Source organism: Tenrec ecaudatus, chromosome 1, assembly GCF_050624435.1.
Source record: "Tenrec ecaudatus isolate mTenEca1 chromosome 1, mTenEca1.hap1, whole genome shotgun sequence".
Lineage (NCBI taxonomy): Eukaryota > Metazoa > Chordata > Mammalia > Afrosoricida > Tenrecidae > Tenrec > Tenrec ecaudatus.
The window spans coordinates 180,073,683-180,096,545 of record NC_134530.1 but is presented as its reverse complement, the minus strand read 5'-3'; the positions used below and the strand labels follow the sequence as shown (position 1 = coordinate 180,096,545).

At 38.2% G+C, this 22,863-nt stretch overlaps 1 protein-coding gene and 1 pseudogene across 2 annotated transcripts in view; one reads left to right on the top strand and one right to left on the bottom strand.

The window, feature by feature from the left end:
• Positions 1 to 22,863, bottom strand: part of DCAF6 (DDB1 and CUL4 associated factor 6) — a 129,861-nt gene that overhangs the window by 57,438 nt on the left and 49,560 nt on the right. For both annotated transcript variants that reach the window (XM_075564476.1, XM_075564485.1), the window contains exons 6-10: positions 18,446 to 18,581; positions 17,849 to 18,063; positions 13,992 to 14,085; positions 10,535 to 10,654; positions 8,864 to 9,127 (exon numbers count right to left, since the gene is read on the bottom strand). In XM_075564476.1, coding sequence (XP_075420591.1) covers positions 8,864 to 9,127; positions 10,535 to 10,654; positions 13,992 to 14,085; positions 17,849 to 18,063; positions 18,446 to 18,581 — 829 coding nt within the window. The remainder of the gene's footprint in view (positions 1 to 8,863; positions 9,128 to 10,534; positions 10,655 to 13,991; positions 14,086 to 17,848; positions 18,064 to 18,445; positions 18,582 to 22,863) is intronic.
• Positions 21,758 to 21,927, top strand: LOC142438075 (U2 spliceosomal RNA; annotated as a pseudogene).

The following is a 22,863-nucleotide window of genomic DNA, read 5'->3' as shown; positions in this document are numbered from 1 at the left end:
AAAAAAAAAAGAACTAAAGTGTCTGATTAGATTTTGGCCCATGTATATAAAAGAGACCTGGTGGCACAGCAGGCTCAGCATTGGAAACCAGAGGGTTTCCAGTTCCAGGCCAGCAGTCAGAGAAAGAGGTTTTCTCTCCCATAAAGATTTATAGCTTTGACTGCCGTACGGACCATGAGCCGCTTTGCCCTATGGGGTGGCTCCAAGTTGGAACGGGCGCGGTGGCATAGGTGGTATGCTATGAGGAGCCCTGGTGACCCACTGGGTTTCCTGCTGGGCTATTAGTGGCGGGTCCATGCCACTAGCCACCTCAAGCAGAAAAGAAGTGGCAGTCTGCTGTTATAAATGTTTATAAAGATTGAACCACATGAAAGAAAAGCCAAGAAGAGGGTGAAGAAGAAGCAAATAACAAAACAATTGACCAATTCTCAAATTCCACTTGAGCTAACTCATTTTGCTAATTTATCTACAAAACCCAAAGACAACTTGTACGATCTCCTCCAGAGATGTAGGATGCTTTCGTACATTCATCTTACTCAAGACTTCATTTTCTTTTTCCCCTCAGCCATGTTTGTCTGTCTGTCCTGCTTTACTCATTTATATATAAAAAAAGCACAAGAGTTTAAAAATTTTTTTGAAACAAGGAAAGCAAACAAAACAAAACAAACCAAAACCCTAATTCAGTCAACTGCTGTCTAGCTGTACAGGGAAGCGGTCGATTAGAAGAGAGAGGGTAGATCCAAAGTTGCTGGCATATCCCCTGGATGCTAACAAAGTCTGGGAGCCTATGAGAGCCATCTGCAGTGAGGATGACGCTGTTATCTAAAAAAGCCCCAACAAAACCTCCAAACTCACTGCCATCAAGTTTGTTCCAGCTCATAGCAAGCTTACAGGACAGGGTAGAGCTGCCTCTGTGGTTTTACAAGACAGTAACTCTTTTTTAAAAAATACTTTTATTGAGGGCTCATATCTCTTATCACAATCCATACATTCCTGCAATGTGTCAAGCACAATTGCATATATGCCGCCATCATAATTTTCAAAGCATTCTCTTCCCACTTGAGCCTGTTATCAGCTCCCCATTTCTCCCCCTCCCTCCCCTGCCAAGTCTCCCTCACAAACCCTTGATAAGTTATAATTTTTTCCATTATCCTCCATCACCTCTCAGCCACTTTTTCGTTATTCATCCCCCTGGGAGGGGGCTCTAGTTTGATCCTTGCGATCTATTCCCCCATGCTACCCCCACACTCCCCTAATCCACCTGGTGTTTCTACTCCCATTGTTGCCCCTGAGGGGTTATTTATCCTGGATTCCTTGTGTGGCAGGCTCTTATCTGTAGCAGTGTGCATGCTCTGGTCTAATCCGATTTGTAAGGTAGAATTGAGGTCGTAATAGTGGAGTGAAGGAAACACCAAAGAGCTAAAGGAAAGTTGTGTGTTTCATTGGTGCTATACCTGCACCCTGTCTGGCTCATTTCTTCCCCGTGACCCCTCTGTGAGCAGATGTTCAATTGTCTACAAATGGGCATTGGGTCTCCACTCCATGCCCCACGCCGCCCACCCCAATTCACTTTGGGTATGGTTTTATTCTGAGTGTTAGATGCCTGATACCTGATCCCATCATCACCTCATGATCACACAGGCTGGTGTGCTTCTTCCATGTGGGATCTGTTGCTTCTGAGCTAGATCTCCACTTGTTTATCTTTAAGCCTTTAAGACCCCAGACTATATCTTTTGATAGCATGGCACCATCAGCTTTCTTCACCACATTTGCTTATGCACTTGCTTTGTCTTCAGGAATTGTGGCAGGAAGGTGAGCATCATGGAATGCCAGTTTAATAAAACAAAGTATTCTTGCATTGAGGGAGTACTTGAGTAGAGATTCAATGTCCATCTGCTACCTTAATACTAAACCTATAAATATATGCACATAGATTTATTTCCCCATCATCCTGTATAAACATATTTACATATGTACATACCTGTATTTAGACCTCTATAAATGCCCTTTGCCTCCTAGTTCTTTCCTCTATTTTCTTTTACTGTCCTCTTGTCCCACTATCATGCTCAGCCTTCATTTGGGTTGCAGTATCCTCTCAGTTACAATGCCCCTGATCAAGCCCCACCAGGCCTTGATTTTGGATCACTTGTTGTTCCCTTGTCCCTGGGTTTGTTAACACCACTTCCTTCCCCCACCTCCTCCTCTCCCATGCTCTCCCGGAACCATCAGTCCCATTGTTTTCTCCTCCAGATTGTTTATCCCACCTATCTTATCTAGACAGACCTGTAGAAATAATAATATGCACAACAACAAAGACCAAACAAAGCAACAAAAGAAAACAAAACAACAACAAAAATAAAAGCCTTTAAATAGTTCAAGATCTGTCTGTTAACCTTTAGGAGTGTTATCTGGTCATACCATGCTCGGGCCCCAAAGTCCATTTTTGGCAATCCTTTGGGACTTCCTTGCTCTGTTCCCCTTGCTGTTCTGTTGCATGCACTTAGTGTTCTGTCTTGGTGTGGTGGGGTCAGATCAGATACAATTCCCACACTGTGTCTCTAGTGTGTGCCCCGTAGGGCTATGGGCAGTGAGAGATGTTATGTCTTGTAGTGGGGCCAGTCATATGATCCTCTCTGTGCATTGGCTGCTCTGAGTAGAGCTATCGTCCTCAAGGCTTGGTGGGCCAGGATGTGCTCCACTCTGTCTTCCTCCCCCTTCATTTGCTCCCGTGTGCTCTGATCAGACATGTCCCTCTCCCTGAGCTGTAGCTTCAGTGCTGTCCTCTGAAGTGAATTCTTTTGTGGGGCGGGGTAGCTGTCCACTTAGTTGGGATTGGGGCTAGCCCCTCAGACCTCTCTACTGGTTCCCTTCTTCATGTAGGTATATTGCATTCACATCTTAGAGCACTGGGTTGAAAGGACTGTAACTCTTAATAGGAGCCTTCTCCACAGAGTTACTAGTGGCTTACTTGCAGTCAGCAGCCCAAAGCTACCACTATGCCACTAGGGATATTTGCCATATAAAGACCCAAATTCAAACTCACTGTCATGGAGTCATGCCAGCTCACAGTAACCCTACAGGACATCTTTCTCCCACAGGGCAGCTGGTGGGTTTGAACTGCTGACCTCACAGTTAGCAGCTCAACTCATAACCCCAGGGCTCCTTGCCATCTAAAGTATGGCTAAGCATACCCTATTAACACCTCTTCTTAGTCATAATTCCAGAAAGTTAACCATTTGCGAGTGCCATAAATAGGCTTACTCAGGGGCCAGAAAGATCAATAGTCAATGTTCTAGTTTTTATGAGATCATATTCTGAGAAAATAAATCATAAATAAAAGTCATTACAAATTGTTGTTTGTGTATTGTAGGAAATAAACAGTGATTGATAAAAGAGTACAATTTTAGAGGGGTAAGAAGGAAAGGGGAGCCAAGGGATGGAGTGGACTATGCACTGGGCTGTCAGCTGCAAGGTCAGCAGTTTGAAACTACCAGCTATTCCTGAGGAGAAAGATGAGACCTTCTCTTCTTGTACAGATTGACAGCCCCAGACACCCACTGGGGCAGTTCTCCTCTGCCCGAGAGTCACAACGAGTTAGCATCGACTGGATGGCAGTGATGGTGGGGCGGGGCAGTTCGGGAAAGGAAGACGACTTTCTAAGTAGGGTCCTTATCAAATCACCCTCTAGACAGGCAGCTAAGACACAAGGAAGAAGAAGGGGTAGACCATGTGACAAAACAGAAAAAAGTGCTTTCCATGACAGAACACGATGTACATAGGCTTGTTGGAGTTCAAAACAGTGAGTAAAAGAAGACATTGGCAGCATCAAGAAATCAAAAACACACAAGTATAACCAGACTGTACCCACCAGTCATGACTGAACGAGTGTGAAGCCTTGGATAGAAACAATAGGATCAGCTGGTGGATTAGACATGGGACATCAGACAAAAAAGAGTAATCAAGAATAACTCTTATAGTTTAACCACCTTATTATCTCAGTAAGGAGTCCTGGTGGCATAGTGGTAATGCATCAGGCTTCTAACCACAAGATCAGCAGTTCGAAACTCCCAACAGCTCAAGAGAAAGACGAAACTTTTTATTCCTATAAAGAATTACAGTCTCAGAAAGTCACAGGGGCAGTTTTACCCTACCCATGGGTCACTATGAGTTGGAATTGACTCGATGGTCATGAGTTTGAGTTTCTATTATTTCAATTAATGCAGAAAAAGTATTTGACAAAATTAAACACCCTTTCATAAAAAATTCAATATAAAAAAGGGCAATTGCAAAAAAGCCAAGAGATAACATCCTATTTAATAAAGATTGAAAGCTTACTCGCTCAGATGAGGTATAAGATAAAGAAGCCATACTTTCCAATTTCTAAATGTATAAAACTATTAAAAATCAAAACGCTGGCAGAAGACCTGAGGTATAGATCCAAAGAATATACTGTATATACTTGTGTATAAGCCGAGTTTTGCAGAACCTTTTTAATGCAATTTTGTGGTAAAATTAGGTGCCTCAGCTGATATTCAGGTTGGCTTATACTCGAGTATACATCATAAATGAGTGTCCATAAATTAAACCCATGTTATCAATGGTTAAACTAATTTTCCACAAGTTCATGTAATGAGAAACAAGCACTCTCTTTAATAATAAACTGGACTCCAAATTCAGACAATATACCAAAAAAAATTAATTCCACAGAGATGATCAATATCATAAGAGCACTAAAGTCATACAGATGTTAGAATAAGATATAGAAGCAAAGTTTCTTTACCGTGTATTCTGCAATCAGTTCTTAGATATTATGGATAAACAAATGAAGAAAATTATCTAAAATTGATTGTTGTATTAATTGCACAACTTAAAAATGTATTTAAACTATAGAATTATATTGTACATGAACGATTTGTCAATAAACTGGTTTAAAATAAAGTCAATAAAAATCAACAAAAAATCAAAATTAAATACATTTGTCCATCAAAAAGTATTTTTAAGATAGTAAAAAGAACATGAAAGTGAGAGAAAATATTTAGAAATCATGTATCTTACAAGTTTAACACACAGTATATATAAAAAGTACAACTCAACAATGAAAGTACTTTACTTTTAAAATGGGTGAAAGACTTGAACAGACTTTTCCCAAAGACATACATGTGACCAATAAACACATAAAAAGAGGATCAATACCATTAGTTATTAGTGAATATAAATCAAAACTTAAACTGAGCCACTACTTCACACTCACTGCAAACCAAAAATTCAAACCCACTGCCATCTAGCAGATTCTAAGTCATAAGAATCCTAGACAGAGTTTCCCACGTTTTAAGTCTTTACTGGAGCAGACAGACTCATTTTCTTGTGCAAAATGGCTTCTGGGCTTAAACAAGAAACATTGGGTGAGCAGCCCAAGAAAGGAAAGGTAAACTACATTAAATGTGATAAGGACAAAGATCTTGTAAGACACTAAAAGAGAAGCAGCATTTGGATATGGTAAGATAGAGGTCACTGGTAACTTTGAAAATACGTGTCAGTGAAAAAGGGGATGAAAGACTAGTAAAGTCAGAACAAAATGGGAGATGTTATGTAAATGAAGATACTGTTTAATTCTTTTGGGATTCTATTTTAAAAGGAGCAGAGATTGAAGGCAATAATTAGAACTGTGGAACAGTTAAAAGAGACTTAGAAAAAAATATTTGTGTGGCAGTTACATAATCACCTTGTCAACTTGAGTGAAGGGGTAGAGTCTAGCCTGTCAATCAGGTTGCAGGCTGATGACTGACAAGCCACATGGAGACACACTGATGGAACCAAAGCTGAAATGCTTACACTGCCACTAGATCCACAAGACTTTCCACCCACTAGCCTGTGATCTTTCTTTGCATGTATTGTGTGAGTCTGAAGAGGAATTTATGGACTGGTATCGGACATATGGGCTAATATCAGACTTATGGACCTGATCTGGACTGAGCTGGGATGTTTTCTTAATATACAACTCTGTGATACAAATCTCTCTCATACATATATGAGTGTCTGTGGATTTGTTTCTCTGGTCTACCGGGACTAACACAATTAGCAATAAGAAGAGCATGCTTCAGGAAGACCAAAAGGAACAATTCAGTAGAAAAGGCAACAATAAAGTTACAAGAAAAGAAGCAGCCTTTGAGAATCTGGAATGGGAACTGGACTGACTACTAGCCTTTGATAGGAGCTGACTCACTGCTGTCTGATTTTATCACACACTGTGTACATGGTGCTGGAAAGCTGGGAGACTCCAAAGTAGGAAAATGAGTGCTTTCACTTTGAACTCTTTTCCTTTCCACTGTGAAGAATGACAGGAGATTATCAGGAGGGAGAAGGATGAGGATAAAGAGGAGTGTTGAAAGTTTGAGGAAAAGACATGACGATGTGAAATAGATCCTTTCTATAGATGGAGAGAAAGATGCTGTGAGCCTGCTCTGGCACACAGTGCTGAGTGCCCACAGACACTTGTGATTCTCCTTCACTATCACTCAGTGACTCAGAAGGAGCCTATGAGCAGGCAGATAATGAGGGTCAAGCAGAGTCAGAGCTTCTTGTCAGACAAGTTTTCACATTCACGGTGCCTCTTTTTTTCATGCCACTAAAAAACCACAGGGGAAACGCAAGTAATACGAAGGAATAATGACCAAGTATTTACATGAAGAGTTGTCCACAGCAAGGCAAGTAAAAACAGAATGAGTCTCTTTTAATTTCTCGATGACTCTCACTCCAAGCGACTACCTTTAGCTGATGGAATTCCACTTTCCACACACCCAGCTGGACTTCGGCTCAGGTAGAGATGAGAAGAAGGGAAAATAATTTCAGTCCTTACTGTTAACATGCCAGACTCTGGGCTAATGGAAGGTTTAAATTTTATCCAAACAGTTACAGATATACCCTTTATATATACACCAACGTTTTCTCAATAGCGATACGGTCTATGTATTATGGAAATAGTTCAATATAATTTAACCAATCAAAACTCCCCCATAAACAACATGCTACATACTAGATAGTCTACTTCATTCACTGTCTATTCATAATTATATTAACTATTAAAAGGGTGAAAGAAAAAAAACAACCTTACTGTTCCCGTAAAGAGTTACAGTCTCAGAGGCCCACAGGGGCAGTTTGACTCTGTCCTACAGGGTCACTATGAGTTGGAATCGACGCAATAGCAGTGAGTTTATCAAAAGTGAATTTAATAATTTAAAATATAGTTTTAGTGTTAAATATTTATCACACACACAAAAATTCTAAACCAAGTAAACACTTTATTCAGAAATGTATCTAAGAAACAATTGGAAATAGTTAAGCATTAAGAGAATTTGAGCATCAGCTAGAGAATCTTCTTGTTTTCCGGATAACTTGTAATTTCTTACAGAGAATGTTACCACTTTAAAAACTCCTTCCGCCTTAGCAATTTACCAGTTTTGAAATCCAAAGTCTTAACTAAATCTGTCCCTACTTCTAAAACCTCTCAAAATATTTTGTTCCCTGAAGCTGAAATTCTAACTATATTGATTGAGGTGTATAAAATCTAATTTTGTATCTCAGCTGTAGCTTATTATCATGGATAAAATGCACACAAATGCTCACAATTATGCAACTGACTCTGGCTTCTATTTCCATAGAAACTGAATATTAATGACCCCAAATGGGATATACTTATGAGTGCTTAATTTAAAACACTCCATATTTGGTGATCTGGCTTCAGTTTCCACAGAAGCAACAATCAATGAGAGCTTGGCAGCTAAGTTATTAGGAATATTTGCAGGTCTTAAGCTTAGGCCCACCAGCTGTGTCACTAGCTATTGACAATTTGGGTTATATGTCAGATAAGATGCTTTCTTAGAAAACACCAAAGAAAATCTAAATAAGCATCTTGCTAGCTGTTATAATTATACATAGTAACTAAAACACCATGTAAAGTATAAACATATCTGCTAAAAACATACTATTATGAATACTAGTATACTCCATGGCAAGGAGGTTTGAAACTAAAGAATTATAATATTGAGAGGAAAATAGATGTATTATAACAGAATTTATAAGTTTATTTTTTCACTACCATAAAGCACCAAGAAAATAAGTACTTGGAAAAACAAAAATTTTAATGTAGATATAAACTCACTGCCATATTGTGGATTTAAGCTCAGTGACCTTCCAGCATAGAGTAGTACTACCTCTGAGTTTCTGAGACTTTAAATCTTTATGGCAGCAAACAGCCTCATCTTTCTCCAGTGGAGCAACTGGTGGGTCTGAACCACTGACCTTGAGGTTAGCAGCTCAATGTGAAACCCAATACACCACCAGGGCTCTTTAATATAGCTATAAAGTAATTATATAAATTAATTGTATGTTGTTGGTAAGAGATCATATAAAATCCACTCTACAAAAAGTAGTGAAAATATTTCATTACTTGAGAAAAATAATCAAGAATACAATCAAACTAGTAATATAATGTGCTAAATTCTCCTTGTCACTTTAATGTAGGTATAGAGTCAAATAAGTCAAATGTCTATTTTGATTTAGAATGGTTTATACGCCTATAAGTCAAGATATTGAACTGTGTCAAAACACTATTTGCAAGGATCTGGTAGTTTTTAAAGAACCGTTCTGTGTAAGTTGAAGTTTCCTATTATATGTTAAAATCCATGCAAGTTAGGCACACTTGAACTTTGTGTTAAACATACATGTTCACATATTACATGTAATTTTGATAATTTATTCCAACAAGACCTTGATGTGATCTAGCTATCTTTCAAAACAGCCTGTAAAGTTTTCATTTACAAATCATCTCATAAACCATGGCTTATTTAAAAAATCACACTCTCACCAGACTGATGATGTGCATGATGTCCAGAAGCCTCAACTGACTGCCTTTGCTCACTGTCTGGAGAAGACAGCAAAGTAGTAGACTGAGGGCTTTCTGCAGAAGATGCTGCAGGAGGAGACTGAGCAGACAGCGCCGAGGATGTAGATGGTTGAAGAAACTGTTGTTCAGCTGGACTATCTACTTCCATTGCAGCTTCACCTACTTCCAAATCAGTGCTGGATGGGATAGTAGGAAGAGTGGAAACGTCTGATGGACTCGATCCACCTTCAAAAAGCACATACACGCAAATTCAAATTTTACAACATACTTCCCAAATCAACTACTTTAAAGAAAGACTTTCAGTGTGGTGTGTATGCACACATCCCCACATACCCAAAGCAATTTAAACTGAGGCTAGCAAAACACCCACAAGCTACTTCGTCCATTTGACCAAGCAGGTTAATCAATAGAAGTGAGAAAAATCTATCGATGGCATGTTCTTGTTAAATCAATCTTCCTAGAAAACTTTTCAATATAATAGCTTCACCTAAGCAGAATTACAGCAGTTTCTGAGTTATAGTCTAGTCTCTAAAATCTGAAGGAGACAATTTAAATCTAGTAGCTAGACAATATCATAATAAATTTACATGGATTCATCTCCAAAACCGGTAACAAACTACCTTTGATAACATCTGCACAAATGTTTGATTGGAGGTAGAGGCAAGAACAAAACTACATATAGGCCAGAAAAGAATTTAGCTCCTGATTCCCATTTCATTAGCAGTAATGCTATAAGAACTAACATTAAATGATCTATTCAAGGTTTAAAAGGCTGTTCTGTGGCAGGCTTTAAGACTGATTTAAGAAAATAAAATGTGAAAAACTTGCCTGGTTTTGTTTCATATCTATAGTTAATAAAAAGAAAAATGGGATTGACTAATATAGTTAATGTGTTATTAGTTGCAATTACTATAGGGAATGAAAAGTATTTCTACAATGAATTATTTTAATAATTTTTTCTTTTAAATGATCTACTGATTTCCTGATTTAAACTTAAGCATAAACATAATATATCCTAAAAAATCTGTTACCCTACAATTAAAAAAAATCGATGGATACGTAGGCGTTACCAAGAATAATTTATGGATGAAATTTAATCAAATATTTTTATTTGAGGATTTAAAATATTGTCATACGGCTGAATGGTAACATTATCGGCCATATACAGGTTAACTTTTGTAATTTTCCATTTTTTTTAAGAGATGAGAAACTTACTAAAGATCCCAAACCTGAAAATATCTAAGATTAGCAATGAGGTCAGCCTAACTACAGAACCAGTAACAAATGCATGTAAGTAATCAGAAGGTCATATTTTTTTAGAATACAGGTATAAAACTTGCCTATTTACAGAGTTTTGTTTATGTCTACTGTCAGAGCACACACAAAAGAACTTAACCAATAATCTCAAACTTTTCACGTTTTTAAAAAGAGCAAAAAATAAAGATGAGGCCAATGTGACCAGAAGGGACAAATTCTAACCAATGGATTTGTCTTTTACTGCTTCCTACAATGAAAACTTTGTGGTTACTGTAGCTCTAAGACATGACACAAACGATATGGTATAAATAAAACTAGTATCAACAAATAGTTTGGGCTAGTTTTATGAAACTTCAGGTTCACCAAGAAAGTTACCTCTGGATCGAGATCTTCCTCGCCCTCTATTGCTCTGTGCAACTTCACTTGCTTCCTCAAACCATCGAGACAGCATATCAGACATTCTCTGCATCAATGATACATTGGGACTTTGTTCTCCTATGGCAACAGAGAGCTTTTTAGTGCTTTTAATAGGGCAGTAGGTTCAATGCAAAATCTAGATTTGAAGCTTTGGAATAAAAATCAAATTGCCTAAATCAATCCTATATAAACGCATTAAAACCACCATTGCATTTTATAGTAAGTGACTGAATGTTTCTCCAACTATACTGTAAGTTCTTTTGGGAAAGGATTCACATCACCATCATTGCCTATTAGCAACACTCCTTTCTTTCTGTTTATGCCAACCCACATCTTTAGTTCCATGAATTCCAGCTTAGCGATGCTCAAGAGTTAAAAACTAAACAGATTATAAAAACAAAGGTTTGTGCTCACATTAAAGCACTATAAATTATCTTTATGCTTTTAAATCAATTTTCCATAAATAGCATGGGCTTCCATCATCATTCACAATAAGCAAATTTTGTGTCTTTGATGCTCCCCCCCACCCCCCACTATCATGATCCCAATTGTACCTTAAAATCAGGCTAGACCAGAGCATGTACACTGACTGTACAGATAAGATCTAGAAACACAGGGAATCTGGGACAGATAAACCCCTTAGGACCAATAATGAGAGTCGCGATACCAGGAGGGGAAGGAGAAGCTAGGGTAAAAAGGGGCAACTGATCACAAGGATCTACATATAACCTCCTCTCCTCCCTGGAGGATGGACAACAGAAAAGTGGGTGAAGGGAGACGTCAGACAGTGTAAGATGTGACAAAATATTAATAATTCATAAATTATCAGGGGTTTATGAGGGAGGGGAAGACATGAGCTGATACTAAGGGCTCAAGCAGAAAGAAAATGTTTTGAGAATGATGATGGCAACAATTGTACAAATGTGCTTGACACAAAGGATGCATGTGTGGATGATAAGAGGTGAACAATCCCCCAATAATGATTAAAAACATTCTCCTTGAATTCAATTGAACCAGAGTGTGGCTTGTATCTCTCCTTACTCCTTTTCCTCCTTCAAATAAAGGAGTTCTCTCTCTCTCTCTCTCTTTTTTTTAAAAGAGTTTTTTCTTACGGCCTTTTTCAAATTAAAAGTATGATGTAAGATTAAAGTGTGATAACTATATCCTACAAGTATGTTATTTTATCAAAACAAATATAATTTATGTTCTTGTATTTTTGCTGACACCAGTTTATTAAACACTTCACTAATTTATTTAGTAGAGCTATGTATTCAAATACATTTATGTATACGAAAAACTACCAAGAGAAAATAGTGGGAATATTTATTTTATTTTTTTTTGTTTTATTGGCACATAATCCATACAATTCAATAGTTCAATCATATCAAGAAGAAGTGTACAACATTACTACAATAAATTTTTAAAAATTTCCCCCCATGGTTTAATTGCTTTTAAAACGAGTTGTGTAATCACAATCAGTTCTAGTGTCCCTAGTGTTCCCTCCCACTTCCTGCATTCATGGTTTGCTGCCGAAATCCTCTCACCCTCCCTTATCTCCCCCACTCCTCACCCTTTGTATCTATGCATCTACTGCTGCACTTTGCAAATGGAAAATCCCACAATAAAAAAACAAAACCAAAATAAAGTGACAAGGATATAATAATAATAATATGAAGATAAAAATACAAATATTGAATAAAAAAGAAAAGACTGCCATCAATATTTAAAAGGCCAGGGAAGAAATTTTTGTCAGAGAACACGTAAGCGACACTTGCACCTAGAACAAATTCAAGTTGGGTCAAGAGCGAGGTCAACTGACCAAGAATCAAGTTCAATCCAGCATAATCAAGATTACAATGATCTATCAGACAGTAAATCTGTTGGAGTCCCCTGCCTAACGCTAGAGGGGATCTGCCAGTAGTTTAATCTGACTAGATACCCTACTGATGGGTTTGGGCACTAACTTGACCCAACTTGAATTTCTCATTTTCTATCTTCATCTACTGAATAGGCAAAAATTATGCAGTCTGATAACACATGTTTTATGGAGCAACAGATAGTCTTACATTTTCACTGGGAATATAAATGAATACTAATAAGAATTAGTACATCATGTAGGTTTGGTAACTATCAAAAATTTTAAATATTTATTAGTGACCCAGCCACTTCTAGAAAGTCATCCTAGATAAACTAGCATAAGTATGATAAGTGATTGATGAGGGGTCCCAAAAGTTCATGGAAAATGTGTCATTACGAAAAAACTATGGATAGGTATAAAATTTTTGTTTTGCAGGAAAAGAAACTTCTACCAACCCATTAAAATAGGATCTATTTTAGTTAGAGACACTGTATGAGTTCTGCTAATACTGAAGCAAGAAAAAGTACCAAATACATGGGGAAGCTTGAGTAAAAGCTGAAGTTTCATGAAGACACTACGCCTCCCCAAATCAGCAGTTACACATGAGTCACTAATTTGCAGAAAGGGCGAGGCGAGGTGATGCTGCAGATGAAACCCACATCAGCAGATCATCCACATCAATTCTCGAGAAGTCCATGAATCTTGCGCATGCCCGGAGTGAAAAGAACTGATGACAAAGAGCACACAACAGCCAACACTACAGACATGTCAGTTGGATTCACTTACACACTTCTGACTGGAAATTAAAGTTGAACAAACTTTCTATTAAATGACTTGCCAAAACTGTTATACCCAGATCAACTGTCGACAAGAGCAGAGCTTTCACTAGAACATTTAAGAAGTAGGATCAAGATCCTAATGCATATTTCTTTGAAGAATTGTAATAGGACATGAAACATGGCTTTTCAAGTATGATGCTGAAGACAAAGCACATCGAAATAATAGCCTGTATTAACCTGGTTAAAGTCTCAGGAACCTCTGTTTTTTGTTTTGTTTTTAATCATTTTCTTAGAGGCTCATACAACTCTTTATCACGATCCATACATACGTCCCTTGTACAAAGCACATCTGTACATTCATTGCCTTCATCAATCTCAAAACATCTGCTCTCCACTTAAGCCCCTGGCATCAGCTCCTCATTTTTCCCCTCCCTCCCTGCTCCCCCATCCCTCATGAACCCTTGATAATTAATACACTGTCCAATGTCTCCCTCCACCCACTTTTCTATTGTCCGTCCCCCAGGGAAGAGGGAGCCTCAGGTCTTCAGAGATGGACTAAATGGCTGGTGTCATCACTTACTAACTTTGATGGAGCTTCTGTTGAGAAAGACAGTTTAAAATTTCTATTTTTATCCTTTAATTCCAACTGCATGAACTTTGTGAAGTCTCCTCATATGTAACAAGATGTTTACCGCAGCATTTTTATAATAGTGGAAGCAAGTTTAAGCATTACATTTTAAATGCCATATACACACAAAGCTGACTGAAGTATAGTTACCATCTCGTTCTCGTTCACTCTCGGGTCTTGCTCTGGGGCCAGTATCTGACCAATCACCACGAAGTCTCAAACGCTTAACTGGAGGTTGTCGTAGCTAAGCGATAAGGATAGGGTAGATTATAGGTAAGTCTAAATGAATACTCATTCACTCTCAACTCTTAAAACATACTTAGAGTCTAATTCAGTGGTTCTCAACCAACCTAATTTTGCAGCCCTTTAATACAGTTCCTCGTGTTGTGGTGACCCCAACCATAAAATTATTTTCATTGCTACTTCATAACTGCAATTTTGCTACTGTTATGAATCGGGTGACCCCTGTAAAAGGGTCATTTGACCCCAAAAAGGGTCGTGACCCACAGGTGGAGAACCATTGGTCTCCTTAATTTCTTTACTGAGTGCAATTAAGATGCTAGCTCAAAATACAAGAGGCAGTAGAGAAACACAGAAGCTGATTAATTCATACATATCATTCATAATGATAAGTATACACGGATGCTAACAGCCTATACGTAGTAGCTTCAACCTAGAGTCTGAATGCAAATTTGAACCATGTGTGTAGGATTTCAATCCCAACTGTATCACTCACAAGAGTGAAAGTAGTTAGCCACTCAGAGACTCAATTTCTCACTGTAAAATCTAAGTATAGGCCAGCTTCAGACCATGACACTTGAATTGTTGACTTGTACAGATTAAATCTGAAGTGACTGGATACTATTGACATAAACAATGGGGTTTTCTGATGGGTCAAAACTTTAAGATTCATTCACAGAGGCAGAACCATGCCTACCAGAAAATGCATGTCATAAGAAAGCAAGGAGGGTACTACAATAGTAAATCTGTGGTGATCATGGACCACCGTTCATTAGGCACCCTTCAAAGCAAGGGATCTGAACCAAAGCCCAAGGACTACCAATTCCATAGCCTTGGGAGAGCAGTTTTTACAAATATTTTCAATTATTCTGAGCATTTACCTAGAGGCGGAATTGTCAGGTTATATGGCACCTGTGTTTAACTTTCTAAGCAACTGCTACTCTGAAAAGCTAGTCTGGATGCTATCATGGGGATTTAATGTACACCACTCAAGAGAAAGGAGGGAGGAACAGAGATACATGTTAGTAACATCTTTTATATATACCTTTGAATTGTGGGCTATGACAAGTATGATTTATTTTTTATTTTAACCCATTTCAGAATTACATTTTTGGCTTAGTTAACTCAACAAAGAATAAAAAAAAAAACAACCAAAAAACACCTCACTTTTTTTCAGCACGCCCCCACCCTCCAAAAAATAAAAAACGAGTCATGAATCAGTCTGGTTCATTCTAATCACAGGAACAGCTTCTGGCTGCATAGTCTGTGGTGGCAAAGCCAGCTAGCCCAATTGGAATGTCTATGAATCTCCACCTCCGTCATTATGCACCAGTCAAAAGGCTCGGCTACACGGATACTTTAAGAGCGCACCGAAAGAGGAAATTACACAGCATAAGAGAACTTCAGAGCAGATTTCATGTTTTCAACCTCACCAGTAAACTGGCAGATAGCTATCATGAACCACCAGACACTCTTTTCTTTGTCAGTCTCCTAACAAATCAATGTTGTTTTAAAATTCTAAAACGTCTTTTGAAGGTAATGTAGGTATTCCTCCCTAATTTTACAGCCCATTGGGCATAAAATAATAAGAACTAAATTTAAAAATTACAAAATGGTTGTTCTTCAATAACCTTTAAAATGTGTTTACTACTAGGCATTGAATCAATACCAAAAAGCCACTATAATTAATAAAAGTCAGTGGTTAATTTCAAATGATATTTATAAGCTAGAGTGGAAATGATTAAACACAGGACAAATTGGTTAAACACTGGACATCCCCTTACAGAAGGGTTGCAGGGAGGAGATGAGCCAGTACAGTGTAAAAATGATGAACATACAACTTTCCTCTAGGTCTTTAATGTTCTCCCCCAACCCCCACTATCATGATCCCAATTCTACCTTATAAATCTGGCTAGACCAGAGGATGTACACTGGTGTAAATCAGAGCTGGAAACACAAGGAATCCAGGACAGATAAACCCCTCAGGACCAATAATGAGAGTAGCAATACCAATAGGGTAAGGGGAAGGTGGGGGAGAAAGAGGGAACCGATCACAAGGATCTACATATAACTCCCTCCCTTGGGGACGGACAACAGAAAAGTGGGTGAAGGGAGACATCGGACAGTGTAAGACATGACGAAATAATAATTATTTATAAATTATCAAGGTTTCATGAAGGAGCGGGGGTGGGGAGGTAAGGGGGAAAATGAAGGAGCTGATACCAAGTGGAAGAAAAATGTTTTGAGAATGATGATGGCAAGAAATGTACAAATATGCTTGACACAACGGATGTATGCATGGATTATGTAAGAGTTGCACAAGCCCCCAATAAAATGATTTAAAAAATAATAAAAAACCTAATTGAAAAACAGGTTAGGAAAAGCTTAACAGGTCAAAAGTACATATTTTTCTATTGCCAAATACAATCAAGGATGAGTTATTTCTAGATTTTTCATTTTATAAATAAAAGTACATGTGTTACTGCATTTAATTTTAGCAATAATTCATTCAATTATTTTTAACAAGTATCTCTACTTTAACCTTTTTGTTCACTCACTTACCTATTTTGTAAGCTTTACGTAAGGATAATATTCTATGTCATTTGTTCATAATTGTGTATGAGGGACATAATTAGGGAAAGAGGGGCTACTGGTATGTGAATAGGATATGGTAATTAATCCTATTAGTGTACAGACATGAGAAAGATTAAAAAAATTCATTGCCAATGAACTCTTTAGAGTGCCCTTGTAAACTTGTTTTTTATAAATTTATATATCGCATTTAAAAACTTATTTTACAGGTCTTTTGAACCCTGGTGATGCAGTGGTTAGTGTTGGGCTGCTAACTGAAAGATCAGCAGTTCAAAACCACCTCCATGGGAAAAAGTGAGGCTCTCTCCTCCAGTTAAGAATTACAGTCTTGGAAACCCTAAGGGCAATCCCACTCTGTCCTGAAGGGCCACTGTGAGTCAGCATCGACTTGATGGCAGTAAGTTTTACACAAGTGTAAGGATTGTGGCTCTTTCTTGTTGCTGCTGGATATCTATAAAATTAAAGGAACATTTTGCAGTTAACAGTATTATTTTCCTTTTAGAAATAAGTCTCATGATATTTTTCTAGAAAATATCCTTATTTCTATATTATCCCTCGGTGTTTCATATCTTTGTTCCCTAGACTATAAATGCCTCAAAAATGTAAGGCTCTTTTTAGGCCTTTTGATGTCACTCAATTAATATTTTCTGAAATGAATAAAAAAGACGGGTTTGAGTAAACGTGGTAGTTACATAATCTGGTGTCAACTTGCAAAGGGGTGGAGTCTATTCTGTCAATCAGGCCACAGTTTGAAGACCTCATTTTGGAAGTGTCACAGGGATAAATAGCTCACTGGAGGCCAAATACACACAGACTGCTTTGTCTTCCTGCTGACAAGACACATGGAGCTATGCTAGAACCCTGGAGGAGCCACGTGGAGTCCCACATCAACGCTGGGATGCTTCCACCACCACTGGATCCACAAGACTTTCCACCCAATGGCCTGTGATCTTCTTGCACTTAACATCATTGCACGTGTTGCGTGAGTCTGAAGAGGATTTTATGGGTTGGTATAGGACATATGGGCTAATATCAGACTTAAGGACTTGATCTGGACTGGGCTGGATGTTTTCTCAATACACAATTGCTCTTTGATATAAAGCTCTTTCTTTACATATATGAGTGCCTCTGTGTTTTTTTTCTCTAGTCAATCCGTACTAACACATTAAAATTACCTCTTCTCTCCTCTCTTCTGCAGAAGGAGTTTTAAGTTCCCGTGCCGTATCATCTTTTGGGTCAAAGAGATAGATGTAATCGGAAGAGTAACTGACAAGAATTTCTTGGCCATCTTCACTGTAACACAGCGATGTCACCCTGCAGGACTTATTGCTCAGATGGGAAGGGATGAAACGGGCGACCATTCCAGTTGTCCCCCGACCTGCATAATTCCCTAAAGAAGACACGAAGAAGGTATTTAAAATGTATAATCTTTGTAAAGAAAATTATTTTTAAAATACTTAATCTGAGTTAGGAGTTAACCAATTAAATATTTCTATTGTTTTTCTAACTTTTCTCTCCATCACACTTACCTTTATCCTCCCGAGTGAAAAATGACAAACATTATAAAAGTCAAAACCCATAATTTTCTATAGCAATACATTTCAAAGTTTCTCCCCATAGGGTCGTAAAAACATCATGAAATACTATTTTCATAATAATCCATATTATTTAAGTACAATATATTTCCTGAATTTTATGACAAAATATATTTTGAAACTGTAAATACTTTGCAAATATTTTTTTCAATGGGTAAGACTATTACATCGTCTTACCAGTAGCTCTTGTGCCCAGCATCCGTCGATCGTATATTCGTACTGAGCTATCAGAACAACCCACAGCAAGGTAATATGGTATTGGTGGACAAATAGCTACAGATGTGGCAGCTCGTCGGCAGTTAATTAAAATGTCCTACAAAAGATCAAACAACAGCATTTACACAGAGCTATAGAGAACAGATGATACCAGACTTAAAGCATCTTCCCTTCAATGAGGAGAAAATGACCTTTCTGAGAAATAGCAATGCAGTCCGCAGCCAATGCAAGTTGGGGTTCTAGTCTATTTTTCAGGTTTCAATCACAAATCATTCCTAACACACTGAACCTACGTGGCAATAAAATTATATACTTAACTAATATTCCTCCTAAGTCCTATCGCCCAAAGGAAAATTCTCTTTTTATAGTTTATTATATGACTCAAAAATTTCTAATACTGTACCCTGTCCTATGAACCAACTAAAGAGAAAGAAATGTATTTCAAATTACTCACTAAACTTAAGAGATTCAAAAAACAACTAGTATTTGAGGAGCTCAGAACACATCCCAATGAGTAGGTAATTGCTTCTACATGCAATTCCGATGCCTGGTCACTATTACAGAACATTTTGATAAAAACTGTGTAGATCAAGAATCCTGATAAAAAGAAAATGCAGAACAAAATTTCAAATTCTCTGGAGCCACAAAGGATGAATGAACCCCAAAGTGATTATCCCTAGATCATCTTTAAACCACAAATACCTCTTGAAGTCTTAGAACCAAACAGTAGTGGAGTGAAATCCCAGATAATGGATGCCTTGAGCACTGTTTGCTTTGAAGACTTAATCTACACAGGATCAGGAACCCTGGTGATTTCGTGGTTTATGAGTTGGCCTGCCAAGTACAAGGTCAGCAGTTTTAAACCACCAAGTGCTCTGTGGGAGCAAGATAAGGCTTTCTACGTCTAGAAAGATTTGCAGTCTCAGAAACCCACACGGGCAGTTCTAGTCTGTCTTACAGGGTTGATAAGGAGATCAATGGCGATGGCAGGTGAGTTTTGAGATCAAATTGACAACAGAAATACAAAAGATCAGAAAGCTAGGAGATAGTGAGTTTATATTAATTAAGGAGGACATTTTGGGGAAAGGAGGGAGGGAACACTAAAACTTAAAGAATGTAATAAATGTCACTAAATTGGATATGAAGAAATTTTGAATGTAATGCTATGTATATTCTCATCAATGATGACATAAAACTAAATTACTAATAAAAATATACCATAAATAAGAAAAAATTAAAATTACTCCAAGATGTAAGATTCAAAACTGAACAACTGAGCTTGATCAGCAGCTGGTACCATATATACTCGAGTAAAAGCTGACTCAAATATCAGCCAAGGCACCTAATTTTACCATAGAAACTGCATATAAAATGTGCTGACACCAAGTCCCGAGTACGATATTCCTGCTTGTAGAGACAATGAACAGAGAGGACCATAGAACCGGCCCTATCACGAGACACGACATCCCTCACTAAACCATAATGCTGCGGGGACAATACTAGAGACACAGTATGGGAATTATGCATAATCTGACCCCATCATGCTGGTGTGAAACACTAAGGGCATGCAACAGAGCAGCAAGGGGAGTAAAGTGATGAAATCCCCGGGAAATACCAAAAATAGACTTTGGAGACAGAGTGTAACACCCCATCAGACTTGACTGGAAAACACTCAAAAAATCCAACAAACAGACCTTTAACTATTTATAAGACTTCCTATTTTTGTCAGTGGCTTTCTTTTTGTTGTTGTTGTTATTTTGTTGGTCTTGACTTCCTTTGTTGTTTTATCTGGCTTTTTGCGCTTATTAATGTATCTCCATGTCTATCTAGATAACGCAGGTGGGATTAACAACCCTAGTGGTGTAAAACACTGGAGTGCTAACTGCAGGATAGGCAGGATTAATAATTCGGGAGAGGAAAGGTACAGGACCAATGGTTCCGGGGGCCTATGGGAGAAAGGGAGGTAGGAGAGATGAAAGGGGTGGGGGTGAGGGAATCAACCCAGGGACAAGGGAACAATAAATGAACTAAAATCAACGGAGAGAAGGGTGTAGGATGCCTAATGGGGCTTAATCAAGGGCAATGTAGCAGCTAGGAATTACTAAACCAGAATGAAGGCTGAAAATGATGGTAGGAGAACAGGAAAGTAAAAGGAAATAGAGGAAAGGGCCAGGAAACAAAGGGCATTTATAGATGTCTAAATACAGTCATGTACATATATAAATATATAAATAATGAGAGAGGAACAGAACTATATACTCACATCTATATATTAAGAATTAAGCTTGCATATGGACATTGGGCCTTGACTCAAGTACTCCCTCAACATAAGAACACTCTGTTATAACAATTCGGCATTCAGTGATGCTCACCTTCCTGACACGATAGCTGAAGACAAAATGGGTGCATAAGAAAATGTGGTGAAGAAAGTTGATTGTGCCTGGCTATAGAAAGATACAGCATCTGGGGTCTTAAAGGATGGAAGATAAACAAGCAGCAATCTAGCTGAGAAGCAACAAAGTCCACATAGAAGAAGCACACCAGCCTGTGTGATCATAAGGTGTTGATGGGATCAGGTACCAGACATGTAAAACCCAGAACAAAATCATACCAAAAGGTGAATGGGGGCCCCTAGCTGGAGACCCAAAGCCCATCTGTAGACAACTGGAATCCCCCTACAGAGGGGTTACAGGGAAGAGATGAGCCAGCCAGGGTGCAGTATAGCACAGATGAAAGACACAACCTTCCTCTAGTTCTTTGGTGCTTCCTTCCCCCCACTATCATGACCTCAATTCTACCTTACAAATTGAATTAGACCAGAGCATGCACGCTGCTACAGATAAGAGACCACAACACAGGGAATCCAGGATAGATAACCCCCTCAGGAACAACAAGGAATATAGAGATACCAGGAGGATTAAGGGAGGATGGAGGGAGAGGAGAAAATCAATCATAAGGATCAGTCTAGAACCCCCTCTCAGGAGGACGAACAATGGAAAAGTGGGTGAGGGGCGATGGAGGACGATGTAAGATATGAAAATAATAATTTATAACTTATCAAGGGTTTGTAAGGGACGGCTGGCAGGTGAAGGAGGGGAAAGAAATGGGGAGCTGATTAAGGGGCTCAAGTGGGAAGAGAATGCTTTGAAAATGATGGCAACATATTTGCAAATGTGCTTGGGACACTGGGTAAATGTATGGATTGTGATATGAGATGTAAGAGCCTCTAATGAAAGTATTTAATTAAAAAATGTGCTGAAAAACTCTCCTTCTATCGCTTCTCGGCCTTTTGGCTAAGATCAAGTTTAATATCTGGTATGTCCTCTATCTGAGGACAGTATATTAAATGTATTTTTGTAAGTAGGCGTTGGACTAGGAGCTTGCTCCATCCACTCCACGCATCAGTCTGGTATTGCAGTATTTCCGGGAGTGGTGCCCCCCCCTAGGGGTCTTATGAAAAAAACAACTCTCCTTATACTCGAGTATATACAGGAATTAATAATTTGAGGAACCCACCATCTATACTGTTGCTGTTGTTAACTGCTATAAATTGATCCCCAATTCATGATGACCCCATACGCAACACTGCCTGGTCCTGCACCATCCTCACATCAGTATGGACTGTATCAACGTTATCTATTAAGGTTTTGATCGGCTGGTCTTTGGACACAGATTGCCAGGCCTTTCTTCCTGCCCTAAGTCTAGAAGCTCTGCTGAGCTTTGTTTAGCATCAGAGCAACACATAAGCTTCTACTGATGGTAGCAGAGCATGACGTGCATTGACTGAGATTCAAACCAGGGTCTCTGGACGGAAAGTAAGAATTCTAGCCCTGAGCCTCTACCACCTTTACTATTCTGATCAATACAGTTTTAAACCTTTTTCTACACTAGTTACTGTTAATATATTTGCTGATGTATTTGTCAATTCTGATCTCAGTAATGTCTACTAAATATTCCCAGTTGTGAATGATGAAGGTCCTCTTTGGAACATATAAAAACTTACATTATCCATGTTATATGTCACTAAGTCATTAACACCATTAGAAATACAGAGGGTTTGGTCCACTTGATAGTAAAACGGAGATATAAGCTGCTTTTATACAGTATAAGTCTTATGATCATTTTATAGCTCTTAAAATCCTTAACTGTAGTTGTTGCTATCACAATATGCCAAACATATTTAAACTGATTTTAAAATATTATAAATTTATAAAATCTTTTATTTTATTGTTTAAAAATTGGAATAGAAACATACAATTGCATTAGATAATAGCTTTTAGTATAATGTCATTAGTGATTAGTATTGGGAGTAATAGAAAATGTAAAAGCTGCTATTCCAAAGATAGATCTTTGAGGCATTCAGTTAATTCTTTATTTGT